Source organism: Rhea pennata, chromosome 31, assembly GCF_028389875.1.
Source record: "Rhea pennata isolate bPtePen1 chromosome 31, bPtePen1.pri, whole genome shotgun sequence".
Classification (NCBI taxonomy): domain Eukaryota; kingdom Metazoa; phylum Chordata; class Aves; order Rheiformes; family Rheidae; genus Rhea; species Rhea pennata.
The window spans coordinates 992,521-1,007,026 of NC_084693.1; the positions used below are offsets into that span (position 1 = coordinate 992,521).

The 14,506-nt window shown below is 41.4% G+C and overlaps 4 protein-coding genes across 4 annotated transcripts; 2 read left to right on the forward strand and 2 right to left on the reverse strand.

The window, feature by feature from the left end:
• Positions 1-260: 260 nt before the first annotated feature.
• LOC134152464 (scale keratin-like) lies at positions 261-759 on the reverse strand. Its single transcript, XM_062597870.1, is given in 2 exon segments — positions 261-710; positions 712-759. Coding segments are annotated over 2 exon segments (498 nt in total).
• Positions 760-4,694: 3,935 nt separating this feature from the next.
• On the forward strand, positions 4,695-5,138 carry LOC134152480 (scale keratin-like). Its single transcript, XM_062597903.1, has one exon. The coding sequence runs from the start codon at positions 4,695-4,697 to the stop codon at positions 5,136-5,138; it is 444 nt and encodes a 147-aa protein (XP_062453887.1).
• Positions 5,139-7,241: 2,103 nt separating this feature from the next.
• Positions 7,242-7,739, reverse strand: LOC134152474 (scale keratin-like). The gene has a single exon (XM_062597892.1). It carries the CDS (start codon positions 7,737-7,739, stop codon positions 7,242-7,244), a length of 498 nt encoding a protein of 165 aa, XP_062453876.1.
• Positions 7,740-13,111: 5,372 nt separating this feature from the next.
• On the forward strand, positions 13,112-13,558 carry LOC134152481 (scale keratin-like). The gene has a single exon (XM_062597904.1). The coding sequence runs from the start codon at positions 13,112-13,114 to the stop codon at positions 13,556-13,558; it is 447 nt and encodes a 148-aa protein (XP_062453888.1).
• Positions 13,559-14,506: the final 948 nt, after the last annotated feature.

The following is a 14,506-nucleotide window of genomic DNA, read 5'->3' on the forward strand; positions in this document are numbered from 1 at the left end:
CGGGCGAGGAAAACGCCCTGGGGGCAATGGTGCTGTTACAGAGCTGGCCGGTGCCTGCAGCACGGAGGAGAAGATGAAGCATAAATGAAGCGGAACAAGTGGGAAATAAAAAGATAAATGAAAATGCCGAACACCTCTAACTCCACTTTATGAAGTGGTAATTCTTGATGCTCTGCCTTTTTACTCAGGAGCTCAGTTGTGGATCAGGATTGTATCTCTCATTTGCTGGTTATTCCTCACTCAGGGTATTTCTGCAGGATTTAGCAAGGCCCGCAGCTTCCACGGCGGTACCTGCTGTACCGGTAGGAGTAGGGGCTGCAGTATCCAGCCCCATAGGATCTTCCATAGCCATAGAGGCCCCTGTAACCCAGGGAGGAGCCCCCATAGCCACAGAGGCCCCCATAGCCCAAGGAGGAACCCCCATAGCCATAGAGGCCCCCATAGCCCAGAGAACCATAGCCCCCATAGCCCAGAGAACCATAGAGGCCCCCATAGCCACTCAGGCCCCCATAGCCCAGGGAGGAGCTCCCAGAGCTCAGGGAGGCTGCAACGACTGGTGCTCCGGAGGAGCCCACGGCGGACTGCTGGGGGAAGGAGCTGAGGATGGGGCCAGGGAAGGTGACGACCGCAGGGGGTGGCTGGATCACGACCGTCGAGTCTGGGCACTGCCGGACGCAGGGCTCATTGCAGCTGTCAGCGATGGGCTGGGGGCTGGGCGATGCCGCTGTTGGTGGTGGGGCACAGGTCGTAGCAAGACATCTTTTGATGATGGAGGTCAACTGCATCACAGAGCAATTTTACTAAGCACAAGACAGTATTTACATCCCTAAAAATGCTATATAGTTCCCTGACTTTCCTCAGAGAAGAGTATTTTGACACACACAGATCTGCCTATATCCATTAGAAATGAAAAATGTATCAGAATGGTTAGATTAGTTGCTCACATCCTTTGGTGAGTCAACACAGCTGCAAGGACTAGGACTCCCCAAGGATGGAGTGTGTCGTTATGCATAATTTTGTGACACTGACTCTTCCTTCCCACTGATCCTGTTTGTGCTGAGCCTTATGGAAACAGAGATTAAAGGTATTCCTTATTCAGATTTACTCACTAACTTGCTTAATGAGACTACTCCAAGAAAATTGCAAATATTATTATCCCCAGTTTCCAAACATTGAATTGGTGCATGGAGATGTTTAGGACCAGCTTAGCAGCACAGCTTTTTCATTCTGTGCTCCAAGTTCTTTTAGAAATCTAACTCCAAATGATATTCCTCCATTTACACCGAAAATCCAGTGCCTCATCTGAGAATGCATTTATTCCCTCTATGCCCCTCTCTACTTATGAAATCAATCTATTACAGTGTATTTTCAACAGCTCTCATTTCTTGTATCATATTCTATATAGCCCAGTTCCTTATTTCTGCTAGCATTCATAACCATGTATCTCTAACATACAAGAACCTCAAGTGATCTGGACATAATGGACATAGTGTTTATTTTCAGCCACCGATATAAACAAACAGAAAAGAAAAATCCATGGATTAGCTACATTTATTTATCTACTGAAAGTGAATAAATAACAAAACTGTTTCTCTACCATATAAAGAAACTTCCAGATTTGCATTTACTTTCAAAGAAATCTCAAGTGTGGAAAAGAGCTAACACCTTTAACAATTTTGGAAAACCTTATCTTTTCACCTAAAACTTCACCCACTGATCACAAATGGAAAAGATCACTTTAGATTAAAGCTTATAGCAAAGAGGTACTCTAGTAGTTGCAAAAAGTGGAATCAGACTTACCAATTCACCAAGAAGAATGAGTGGAGAAAGACGTTTGGAAGAACTCTGAGTGGAGAGCGCTTTTATACAATCCCTTGACTGCCTGGGGGATGAGAGCCGGTTCTGTGAATGTGGATCTAATTAGTTGACACTGCACATTTTTTGTATTGATACCTCTGCAAAGTGATGAAATTGTTTTGCTTTCTGTTTGCTTGATTCCAATTATCATGTAACATAACATGCCTGTTACACCACAAAGTTCTTTCATCTAAAACACCAATGGGTAAAATTAATGCATCTTTCATCTTAAAATATGATTCATGAAATTACTATCCATTTTCTATCCTCTTTGGAGCTGCACCCTGTATTAAGCCGCTTATACATATTTACTTCTCTTGCTGGCTTATATGATGATGATGCTCAGGCATTTATCAGAAATAACCTGCTGTGTGGTGTTTCGTTCTAAGTCCCTTACATCAGGCTTCCACCTTCTTAAAGATAAATTACAGTTTATCATTAAATCCTCACAAGGCATGTAATATTTTCTGCTAGCTTAGTTATTCTGTCTGAAGTGTGATACAGTTCTTATAGGAACCCTTGGTGATTTTTCAGTACTCTTGGAATAAAATTATTTTGGGAGCATCTCTCAACACAGTGGCAGATGCCCTAAACATCTTTAGGTTTTATTTAACGTTCAAATTAGAGCTTAAAGCTGAATTTGGTTCTAAAGCGAGGGATATCTGTATTTGTAATGTTTGGGATGCAAAACTCAAAGTACCCATCATCAAAATTTATATTGAATTAACACCTAAATTTGTGATCTACACAGATATCCTAGCATTAACAATTCATATTGATTCAACTTGAAATATGTGAACCTTACTGGTGTCCTGTTTGCTCATCGTTGTTTCTTCTCTGCCCTTCTGATCTCCGCACTTATGAGCTGGAAAGTCGGTAGACAAAGCAAAGGCTGGCTCCAGTTTTGCTGAGGTTTCCTTCTTTGTTTATGCTGCTATTGTTGGCCCAATCATCAACATAGTTATCTTCTTATCATCTATCATCTCTAAATGATGAGCTTTTCCAACTCTTGAGATACATTAGGAGATTTCCTGAGCTATAAAGCTGTCCCAGTGATTTCTGAGAACATTCTAAGGGATTTTTTAATACCTCGCAAACACCCATTAATAGCTAGTATATGCAGTTTTATAATTATATACAAAGAACATCTGGATGTGTGCACTTGTTATTATGAAAGATTATCGTATTAGATAAATAAGTCAAGGTCACTTAGGTCTTTCTCACAATCAGTTCATGGTTTATAACACTTTTGGAACTTCATTTCTTTTATTTTCTTTAAATAATCTCTACCTTCCTTTTTATTCAAGCGTACATTGGTCCAAGAACAGAAATCTACTTACGTTAGCTGAAGTATTAACAGAAAATAATTCCTAGAAAACAATCGTTCTGTCTTTACTGTGTCAGGGCAAGAATTCTTTTCACTAATCACATCTTACCACTTTCTGGTTTACTTGCCTCTCTTACTCCTAGCTTGCAAGGTACTTTTCTTAATAATAGGAGGAGAAAACATGATAAAATATAAAGGAAAGTGAAATTTGTTGAAATAACTCAGAAAAATCAGTTTCCAGAGAGACTTGCAACTACCAAGTGAAATATTTCTCTGTTCCTTAGGAATAAAGATAATTAGCAGAGAATCCTCTAAAAGCCACAGGAAGATGTCCCTGGTTTTCTGACTATTGTATTTGTTTGCATTGAATAGATGAAAATAGTGCTAAGCCGGCAGAATTAAGTCTCCAAATTTCATTTGAACTCCTAAGAGAAAATTAATTTTGTTTCCATGTATACTACTGCCTGAATTTATTAAACTGAAAGACCTGTATCCAGACAAAAGAAATGATAGTCATCCTATAATATTAATTATCCAGGACTCCTAAATAAATGGAGTCAGTTAAGTTCCTCCCATAACTCTAAATAAAGCAATGGAATAATACAAAATAATTCTACACGTGAAGCACAGACATAATGGTGATCTCTGTGGTGGAAATCACATGTCACGCTATATGTGGGTTTGAAGTGTCTGTAACACACAAAAACAATTTCAGTACTTTGAGGAGCTACGTGTCCTGCAGTTTGGGGTTGGTATCTAATTATGATCTCACGCATGGGATGCCTAACATGCCCCAGGCAATCTAAGGAGCTGTATAAAAGCTCTCTCCACTCAGGCTTTCTATCCACTTCTCTCATCCTGCTCTCCTTGGTGAATTGGGTAAGTCAAATTTCTTCGATATTCTGTAAAACTTAACTTCTTGTTAGTAACTCTTGGTTTTAACTTAGAGTCAGGCTCTCTCCCTGTACCACCTGGTTGTCAGTGTTCTAGAATTGTTTTTTTCCTGAAATGTTTTTCTTCTCATTCAATACTGGGCCCTGGTGAAGGCAGACTATACAAGTGAACACTGGGGGTATGTATAGCAGTTTTGAATCCCAAACTTAAAACATTATAATGCTGCAGAGAGTTCCTTTGTCCATTTTAGAAGATAAAGAATTGTTCATATATATGGCCATTATTTTGGCAATGTTCAACAGAGATGTGTTGAGTTTTTAAAAGGAAATGATCAAGCTCATTAAGTTAAAAATATTAACTGATTCTCATGTAATACTTCACAAGCTAGCTTTACTGCAAATAGGAGAAGGCACAAATGAATAGTATGTAACATCTCCATATTAAAGTCAATAGGATTTAGATTACAGTACAAGAAAGAAAATTGTTATAGAAGATGTATTTAGTGCCTGGCTTTATTACTGATGACCTGATTGACTGTCCAGCATCATAAGCTAATGATTGATATTTCTTTATCATTAACAAAAATGTCTTGCAGACTTACCTCCACCACCACAAGATGTCTTGCTACGACCTGTGCCTCACCACCAACGGCGGCATCGCCCAGCCCCAGCCCATCGCCGACAGCTGCAACGAGCCCTGCGTCCGGCAGTGCCCCGACTCGACGGTCGTGATCCAGCCACCCCCTGCGGTCGTCACCTTCCCTGGCCCCATCCTCAGCTCCTTCCCCCAGCAGTCCGTCGTGGGCTCCTCCGGAGCACCAGTCGTTGCAGCCTCCCTGAGCTCTGGGAGCTCCTCCCTGGGCTATGGGGGCCTGAGTGGCTATGGGGGCCTCTATGGTTCTCTGGGCTATGGGGGCTATGGGGGCCTCTATGGCTATGGGGGCTCCTCCCTGGGCTATGGGGGCCTCTATGGCTATGGAAGATCCTATGGGGCTGGATACTGCAGCCCCTACTCCTACCGGTACAGCATGTACCGCCGTGGAAGCTGCGGGCCATGCTAAATCCTGCAGAAATACCCTGAGTGAGGAAATCGGCAAGCAAGATGCAATGGATTTGCAGCTGAAGAGCTCTGAGCTTCCACTGCTCTGATTCAGGACCATGGAGCTGTGCCCCTTCAGTCCCTATGAAATTTCTCCTTTTAAGTTCTTCTTTCAACTTCTGACATAATGTTTCTCTCCTCACATTTCTCAACTGCCTAGGGTAAACATATATCATAAAGTTGTTCAGAGTAGCTCCTATTTCTCCAAATCAGCACCTAACACATGGAAAGAAAGATCATCTATGAATGTATACCTTCTTGGAGAGCAGTTTCATACTTGGAGACTCTGGAAATGTATTCTTTTTCTGGTATCATTAAAAGCTTGCTGCATCAAATTGTACTTTCTAATGTTTTTTTTTTCCCCCATGTATTTATCATAACCATTTTTATGATGAAAGCTTCACCTATGTACCTGTTCAGTAATAGGTCTGCACTATAGAGAGAAATGCCCTGTTCAACACAACAGGAAAATCAGAGATTGTAAATGTACAAATACAGTGCATGAGTCTCCAGTTCAGAAGGGGTTTCTCCTATTTTCTCTCTCTCTCTCTCTCTCCCCCCATTTTTCATATACATATTAATCATACTTTTGAAAAATTTGGTTTCCTGGAAAAGTGAACATGGTATATTTACTGATTACCTATTTATATTAGTAGAGGAATAAAAAAATACATTAATAAACTTAAAGTCTCTTCTAAAAACAGCATGTAATTAGGATTAAGTGAAAAGTTCTTCCAGGTAAGTCTTTGGTGCATCTCTTTGAACCTCAGGTGATCACTCAGATATTGAAACTCTACCCTCAGTAACAGTCTATGAGGAAAAATGAATTAATTTTCTATTAAACCTTAAAGAAAGAAATGAAAGTTTCCAAGGTATCTAAGTAAAGAATTGATAGGGTATAGCTATGGTGCCTAGAGAGCTTAGAAGGTAGAAAAGATCATAAGTCTGTACATATTTTTCCAATCATAAGCTAGAGGGTGAACTGCACTACCACTGCACATTCAGCTCCCCATGGTTTCCTGCTGTGTCTTCATAGGAAGCCTTCACAACAGAAAATGCCATTTTTAGCCCCCTTATTCTGCAGCTCTGACTTCAAGCTTCTCCTGACAAAAGACCTGCAATATTTCTCACCCAAGAGGTCTCTTAGAGAGCCTGTTCTTCTCTGAAGGTTTCCTTTCTCTACTCCCATAGCCTCCTCTTTGCCCTCTCAGCAGCCCTGTGCTTTGATATCCTTTGCCCACCTCTCCCAACCTCCCTAAAATCCTTTCCACTCAGGAGCATCACTCCCTCCTGAGCACCTCACCTGCAACCCCTTCTCCCATAGTTGGCTTTGAATCCTGCCTCATTGCCACCATAGGAGCAGTTCCTGCTCAGATCAGGGAAGAGGTACAAGAGGCTTGTTAGAGGAAGGGAATTCAGTGTAGTTATTTGCTAACACCACGTTATTACAGGGACCTAGCCCAGTTAGGGAGGGAAGATTCTTACTTGCAAACACTAGTAATAAACTGAGTACAGCAAAGGCAGATTGACCTCATTGATGGTTGGGCCATTTCAGCTGTGTTTTTGAAGTCTGAACGTCATCCTATACAAGGGCTTGAGATTTTTCCCTTCACTCCCCCCCACCTTTCTTAAGTGCCTACAGAGTTGAGAGTTTTTATCCATAGCAGGAGAAATGAAAACCAAAATTCTAATTCTTTGATGCAAATCAGAATCATTTTAATAAGAATTAAACATTTGCAGAAAAAGGATTGCAAAGTAGCAAGAATAAGAGGCTGAGTGATGACAGTTAATTTCATAACTCTTCTTCTTCTGTTGGACACTGAAGAGCTATTTTCCAAGAATTTGTTATATGCTTTACCCCATCAATTACACACACAGGTGGAAAAAGCAAAAAGACTACATGGAGGGTGAAGAAATTAAAGACATGCTGTGCACTTCCAGCTCGAACGCAGTAGGATTGTAGAGATCAGTACTTTGCAGTACTTCTTGAGGAACTCTGGTGTGGATCAGGATTGTATCTCTCATTTGCTGGTTATTCCTCACTCAGGGGCTGTTTCTGCAGGATTTAGCATGGCCCGCAGCTTCCACGGCGGTACCTGCTGTACCGGTAGGAGTAGGGGCTGCAGTATCCAGCCCCATAGGATCTTCCATAGCCATAGAGGCCCCTGTAACCCAGGGAGGAGCCCCCATAGCCACAGAGGCCCCCATAGCCCAGGGAGGAACCCCCATAGCCATAGAGGCCCCCATAGCCCAGAGAACCATAGCCCCCATAGCCCAGAGAACCATAGAGGCCCCCATAGCCACTCAGGCCCCCATAGCCCAGGGAGGAGCTCCCAGAGCTCAGGGAGGCTGCAACGACTGGTGCTCCGGAGGAGCCCACGGCGGACTGCTGGGGGAAGGAGCTGAGGATGGGGCCAGGGAAGGTGACGACCGCAGGGGGTGGCTGGATCACGACCGTCGAGTCGGGGCACTGCCGGACGCAGGGCTCATTGCAGCTGTCGGCGATGGGCTGGGGCTGGGCGATGCCGCTGTTGGTGGTGAGGCACAGGTCGTAGCAAGACATCTTGTGGTGGTGGAGGTAAGTCTGCAAGGCACAATAATGAGTCTACTAAACAGAAAGGAAAGACTTAAAGAAAAAATAATTATAACATTTTGCATTAAGCTAATAGTCTAGAGGTAAAAAGATGGATTCCCCAGTTTGCAAGCTTAGTCTCTTACTGCTTCAAAATCCTCTTTTTTTTAAAAAAAAAATGTAAACTTCTGAAAGTTCTGAAAAATCATTGTCTATACATACAAAATCACATGAGAAACATTATATCTAGCTCTGAAATTATTTTCCCTCGGAAAGATCCTGCAATACTTTAGATAAATATCTACACATAACACTGAAAACTGAGGCAGAGAAACAAATTGACTTTGTCCAAAGTCATTTGGTGATTCAGTAGGAAAACTTGGATTTGAATTCAGTGGATCTAGATGAGATGTAATTTATCATATACCTTTTAATTACAGTAGCTTCTCCTTCCCGCTCATCCCAATTTTGCTGAGAGTTGTAGGTAAACAGATTATTAGATGTTCCCTGTCTGGATTGCTTACTAAGCAATTTGACAAGACAATAAAAGGTCATATGGTAGAGTTGTTATCCCAGTTCCTACCTAGGCAGCCATTGTATTGAGACAATCCAGAAATTTAAGTCAGCATTCTATGCTCTGATATCTTTCAAAAATCTCTTTTCCAATGGCTAATCCCAGGACAAACAAGATCTCAATAAACCCAAGAATTCAGTCTAGTTCCGCTTCTCCAAATTTAGCTATTTTATCTAGGAATGTTTATACTTGAATAATTGTCTTTAATACATGAAATTTTAAGTTCTCTTCTCTACCTACCATGCCTTGAAGTCCCCACCATTATTCTGAGAAAGAACACGGAATAGAGAACATAAGAGCATTTGCTATACCGAGAAAACACAAAGAGCCTTCGTAGATGCATGGCTTGTTCATCTCTGGTTGGATGATCAGCTGCAGTGGTGACACCCTTACTAAAAGCTGAACCACCTTCAAACCTTTGGACTAGGTTAAATGCATTCCAGTTAGGGTAGTGCTGTGCATGTCCCAGGGTTTCTGACACCAAGCTAGTACCTTTACAGTGTCCCATGAACAAAATGTGTATATCTGCCCACCCAGAGCCTGCTTCAGGATCTTTGTCCCAGTGCAGCCCAGAAATACTCTACAGTATAGATGGTAGACATCAGCTGAAGTTGAAACCTGCAGAAAAAAGATATGTTCATAGATACAGAGAAGAATCAAACTTACCCAAGCCACAAAGGAGTCAAAGGAAGTGTGTGGAAAAGCTATGAGAGATGAGAGCTTTTATAGTTTATTAGAGCACCTGGAGGTGTAAGATCAAAATTGGTAGCCCGCCCAAATTTCAAACACGTGTAAACCGTAGAGATGATGAAATTGCTTTGCTCATTGTTAGAGTTTATAAGTCCTTTCAAATTCTTCTGTAATAGGACCTAAACATTATATTAGATTACAGAGAATTCTTTCATCTTGTGTATGGTTGGGGAAAATTAATACCTGGCATCATTCCAGTCACTTCCTTGGAATTAGGACAGAAATTAAGCCAGCTCCACTCATATTAATTTAACACCTGGAGAGCGTCTCATACATTTATCGGAATCACAAACTGCTGTCATGGACAAGATTTTTGTTTAAGTACATATAATTCACATTACAATCTGCCAGGATAGAACTTAAAGAATGTCAGTGCAACATGCAGGAAGCTTGGAGGTGGTTTCTGCATGCTTACCTTTCCCACCCACAGGTAGGGGACAGAGCATCCTTGGAAGCTGATGACATTTTTCACTCTAGCCACGATAGGGACGATTCAATTCCAAACAGCAGCAGCAATTCCAGGCACCTGTGCGGTTTGCTGTAGCTAGCTTTCTAGATAGGGGTTATATGGAAATTGAAATTTGGCTCTGAGCAGAAAAATAGTTCAATCCTTAGTTTTGGAGTATTCAAAGCTCTTTTTTATACAGATGTTAAGTGAATTGCTTTCTCCTATCATGAGTCACTCAGACAGCCGTCTTCTCTATACGAAATGCACAGGAAAAAGTCTACACGATTTCACGTAGGAGATGGAGAAGAAACCTTTATTTTCTTTCTTTTTCAGAGATGGACATGAAATGAGTTTCCAAGTTAAATAAAGCTACAATGAGATTATTGTGCTGATCTATAGTGATGAGAAAACAGATTTTCTCATGTATTGCTTGTTTGATGCTGTTAGTGCATAAATAGCACTTGAGAATGGTTAATAGTCCTGAGGGAACTTGAAGTTTTTCAGTACAAATGGATCCTAGAGTGTGAAAAGAAAAATTTAGAAGTGCTTTGAATTATTGATTTTGATTCTGAGGAATTCATGACCTTCTGTAATATACTGTAATTGCTGCATGCCACAAGTCAAAACTGGGCTGAGTTGGCAGATTCTGCAAATAGGGAACAATTATGAACTTGGAACATATAATGCAAAACAAAGGTTACTTCTTCCCTTGTTTACCAATTTATTATTTTAACACTGCAGACTCCATGCCATAAATTATCTTTAAATTATGAGATGGATTTTTGGCCTTTGAGGTGGTTAGAGCTTTTCCTGGGCAATAATATCTCCAAGCTTCTGCGGGACATGTCAAATGCCACAAACTATCCACTAATGATTTGGGAATGCACTCTTACAATTAGAATAAATGAACGTTCCATTTCAGAGCCTAGCAATTATGAGATGGCATCACATTAAAATATGTAAGTCAAGGTCACTTGTGTCCTTCATGACTGAATCCCAGACATTTGCACATCCTCAATTTTCTTCAATATAAAAGTATAAAATAAAATATAAGCTTAAAAAACATAGCATTTCCTAAGCTGTATAATCACTGTAACTTTGCCATTTTCAGTTGCACAATGTCTGTTCACAGTAACAAAGGATTTGATTATTTTCTCAGAATGTTCCAATTCTACCAGCAATCAGCCGTTGTGCAGGTAAATGACTGTTTTGTCTCTATCATGTTGTATCTCCAGATGGCTTTAGCAAGTTGCCACCATTCAGCTTCCATTTCTGTGTTCCCTTCTCCATTACCCTCAGTATTGCCTGGTCTAAAGAGTATTGGTGGATTCCTGAAGATTTTGTATCAAGAGGCAGAAGACCGGATGATGTGGGTGACCCATACACAGCAAATAATGTGTTTTATGATCTTAAGAACAGAAAGAATAAGTAAAACTTTGTCTCTAGACTGCAACTTGGATTGAAGTACAGTGAGAGACACTTTTTGGAAAAATCTGCAAAACTTAAAAGTAGGCTTTGTCTCTGCTACCTGCTTGAAATTCCATTGGTCTTCTGCCATGGTCCTGGAAGCATGGCCTGTGCAATTTACTTGTGATCAAAAAAAGGGCAAGAAGAATAATCTAGAGCTCAGTGCATGACCAAGAAGGAAAGAGCTACTTTGGTGAATGCCTTGTTCATCAGACAATGTCCAGCACTGTGCTCAGGAGCGTAGTCCAAACAATAGAAAACCATTTAAAGACCTCAGAAAACCCTTTAAAGACTACAGGAAGTTTTTACATTTTTTCCTTTGGGTGTTGTATTAGTCTCACATTAAGTACCTGAGAGTAGAAATGATAAAGATTCCTAACAACAACCCCAAAAGTTGCTCCAATGAACTCCATTTCATTGGCAGGTATCTGACAGCCTGGATTTAATGGAAAGATCTGTGCACATCAGGTGACAGCAATTCTGATGAGCCACCCAGTGAGCCACCTTGTATTGCCTTAATAATGGAGAAGCTAAGGAAAAGAGTTAGCGTAATTCCAGCTGTACAGCAAAGGATGTGAATGGAATGATAACAGGAATGATTATGACATGTAACAATTTGAGATGAAAGAAGCCTCTGTGATTAAATGTATCCATCATGTTTCATGTGAATTTGAACCAACAAATAAACAAATAGTCAGCAAAACTTTGAGGAGCTACGTGTCCTATTAGTTTTGGGTTTGCCTCAATTATGCGTATGCACAAATTGTAGCTCGGGTGAGCCTCATAATCTGGAGAACAGTATAAAAGCTCTCCCCACTCAGGGCTCTTCATTCCACCTATTCTCCTCGGTGAAAAGGGTAAGTGTCATTTTATGTGCTCTCTTTCCTAAAATCCAAGCATCTCTCTTCTGCCAGCTAAATTGAGGTTAGAATCAATAATAAGTATTCTAAGAGTCTTAATAATGTTGGATTATTTCTCTGTGCATTTGTTTTTCTTATTTGGTGTTGGTCATCAAGGTATTCAGATTTCAAAGTATAAAATCAGGATTTTCAAAAACAGTAATTTCCTGTTAATACAAACATGAGCTATCAAATCTATTAAGCAACTTTGAATACATCAGTAGAAAGCTTTTTCAAGTCATTAGGAGTTTTTCAAGAATTCTGCATATATTTTTTGTATTATGTGTTTATGTATAAGTATGCATTTGTTGAGGGGGCAGACTGCCCAGGAGTAATATAAAAGACTAGATAGCCTCCAGAAGTCTCTTCTAATCTAATATATAACTGATTCTAGAGAGAAAAAAAGAAAAGAAAATTAAAAAAAAAAAGTGTGTATGAGGTACTGAGTCTTAACTCTACCACGAGTTTTCTTTGAGATGGGATCAGATCCTACAGTGACAATCTTTCAGAAGAGCTCAGATACGAGTGTACTTACTTGCAATAGAAATTTACTAAGCTTACCAGTTTTCCATCTGGAAAATCAGCCAAATAATCTTTTTCCCCACCCTGTGATTCTTAAGCTAAATTGCAAGCATTTTAGGGCAGGGAATGCCTCATTTAATCCATATTTAAAGGAGGATCAGTGTACTGGCAACGTGGTTTTAGTTATTGCTTCTAGAAACATGTTACAAGTCAGTATGCCAAAGATGTTCTTCCAGCTAGTTGTTAATTCAATACATGAGCTCTACTGATTGTCAGGTCAGTCTTCTTTATTTTTGCTAGCATAAATCAGAGATAAAATCACCTTTTTGACACAGACATTGTAAGAAGGGATGCAAAGTACAGTGGAAGTTAATTTTCAAAGTAAGATAGATAGTATTTTTACAGTGTCTGATAAGGGGGTAGAACAAAGAGCAAATTCTTACAGGAAAACAAACATCAAAAACTAGGAACAAGACCATAAAAATGATGACTGGACAGCGTGCAATCTCAGCAATGCTGATTTTTACAAGAGCGAAAGGTGTCACATGAATAAAACTGAAGAGGGGGAAAGAAAATAAAGAACCGAAAGATAAAGTCATTGTTCTAGTCTGCCTGTGCAACTTCTAAATTCTTTTTCCAGTAGAACGTGTGCCTTTTATTTACACATCAGTGTGTCTTGCAGACTTACCTCCACCACCACAAGATGTCTTGCTACGACCTGTGCCTCACCACCAACGGCGGCATCGCCCAGCCCCAGCCCATCGCCGACAGCTGCAACGAGCCCTGCGTCCGGCAGTGCCCCGACTCGACGGTCGTGATCCAGCCACCCCCTGCGGTCGTCACCTTCCCTGGCCCCATCCTCAGCTCCTTCCCCCAGCAGTCCGTCGTGGGCTCCTCCGGAGCACCAGTCGTTGCAGCCTCCCTGAGCTCTGGGAGCTCCTCCCTGGGCTATGGGGGCCTGAGTGGCTATGGGGGCTATGGGGGCCTCTATGGGGGCCTGAGTGGCTATGGGGGCGTCTATGGCTATGGGGGCTCCTCCCTGGGTTACAGGGGCCTCTATGGCTATGGAAGATCCTATGGGGCTGGATACTGCAGCCCCTACTCCTACCGGTACAGCAGGTACCGCCGTGGAAGCTGCGGGCCATGCTAAACACAACAGGAAAATCCACTGAATAGCCTACAAGTGAAAAAAAATGCGTATTCATCAGTGAGCAGATGAGTGATAGCTTTGTGCAAGCACTCACACATCCTGTTCAGCGCAGCGTCTCTCTCCATGCTCCGCAAGTCTCCTTTTTCCTTTGAGTTTTGCTCTGATACCTTCACAGATTCAATTCCTTGCTGTCTTCTACTTTATCATGTTTGTTACTGAATGCCGCAAAGCATGTAACTTAGTACCTTTCAGAATGTAATCGACCCTGACATCTTAAATATGTCTCCTTGATACTGCAAAATATTTTTGTTCTTTTCATTCTCATTAAACTTTTGTTGCATCTTTTAAAAAAAGCACTTTTGTGGTTTTCCTGTTTTCATCCATTCTGAGTTTGCCAACTTCTCTGTGTAAAACTGCCTATTGCACATTTAGCTGCAGTAACACCGTGCAAATCCTCCTCGCATGGCAAAAGCCCCTCTGGTGAGCCCTTGCTTAGGCCTATTTCTGAACCGAACTGGAACAATACGGCCACAGCACACTGGCCATAGGACAGCAGCCTGCTCTAAAAGCATTATTTCATTAGATTCCCACTCCTGAAAACTTCTGAGTCGGTGAGATAATATCCTGAATTGCGTAGTCACACACTGAAAGCTCAGCCCTTGCACATGTCACTGCAGACTTGCAGTCCCATACCGTACAAGGACTCTCACCACCGCAGTTCGTGGCAGACTGGCAGCTGATACTTAACGAACTTCAGAATTACTATTACTCTAGCACTGAGACTGATGTGCCCCAACCAGCCTGGGTCCCTGCACTGCGTGCTGCCTAGGGCTGAAAATGCATGTGAAAATCTGTTGTGGTAGACTGGCCAAAGCTCCCAGGACAAAAGGAGCCCTTAATATGGGTGCTGTACAGTCCTGAAGGAAGGAACTAAACATCCGGCCTGGA

Excerpts from the sequence above, each read along its gene's own strand:
- LOC134152474 (XM_062597892.1), bottom strand. The coding sequence starts at position 7,739 with ATGTCTTGCTACGACCTGTGCCTCACCACCAACAGCGGCATCGCCCAG.
- LOC134152481 (XM_062597904.1), top strand. The coding sequence starts at position 13,112 with ATGTCTTGCTACGACCTGTGCCTCACCACCAACGGCGGCATCGCCCAG.
- LOC134152480 (XM_062597903.1), top strand. The coding sequence starts at position 4,695 with ATGTCTTGCTACGACCTGTGCCTCACCACCAACGGCGGCATCGCCCAG.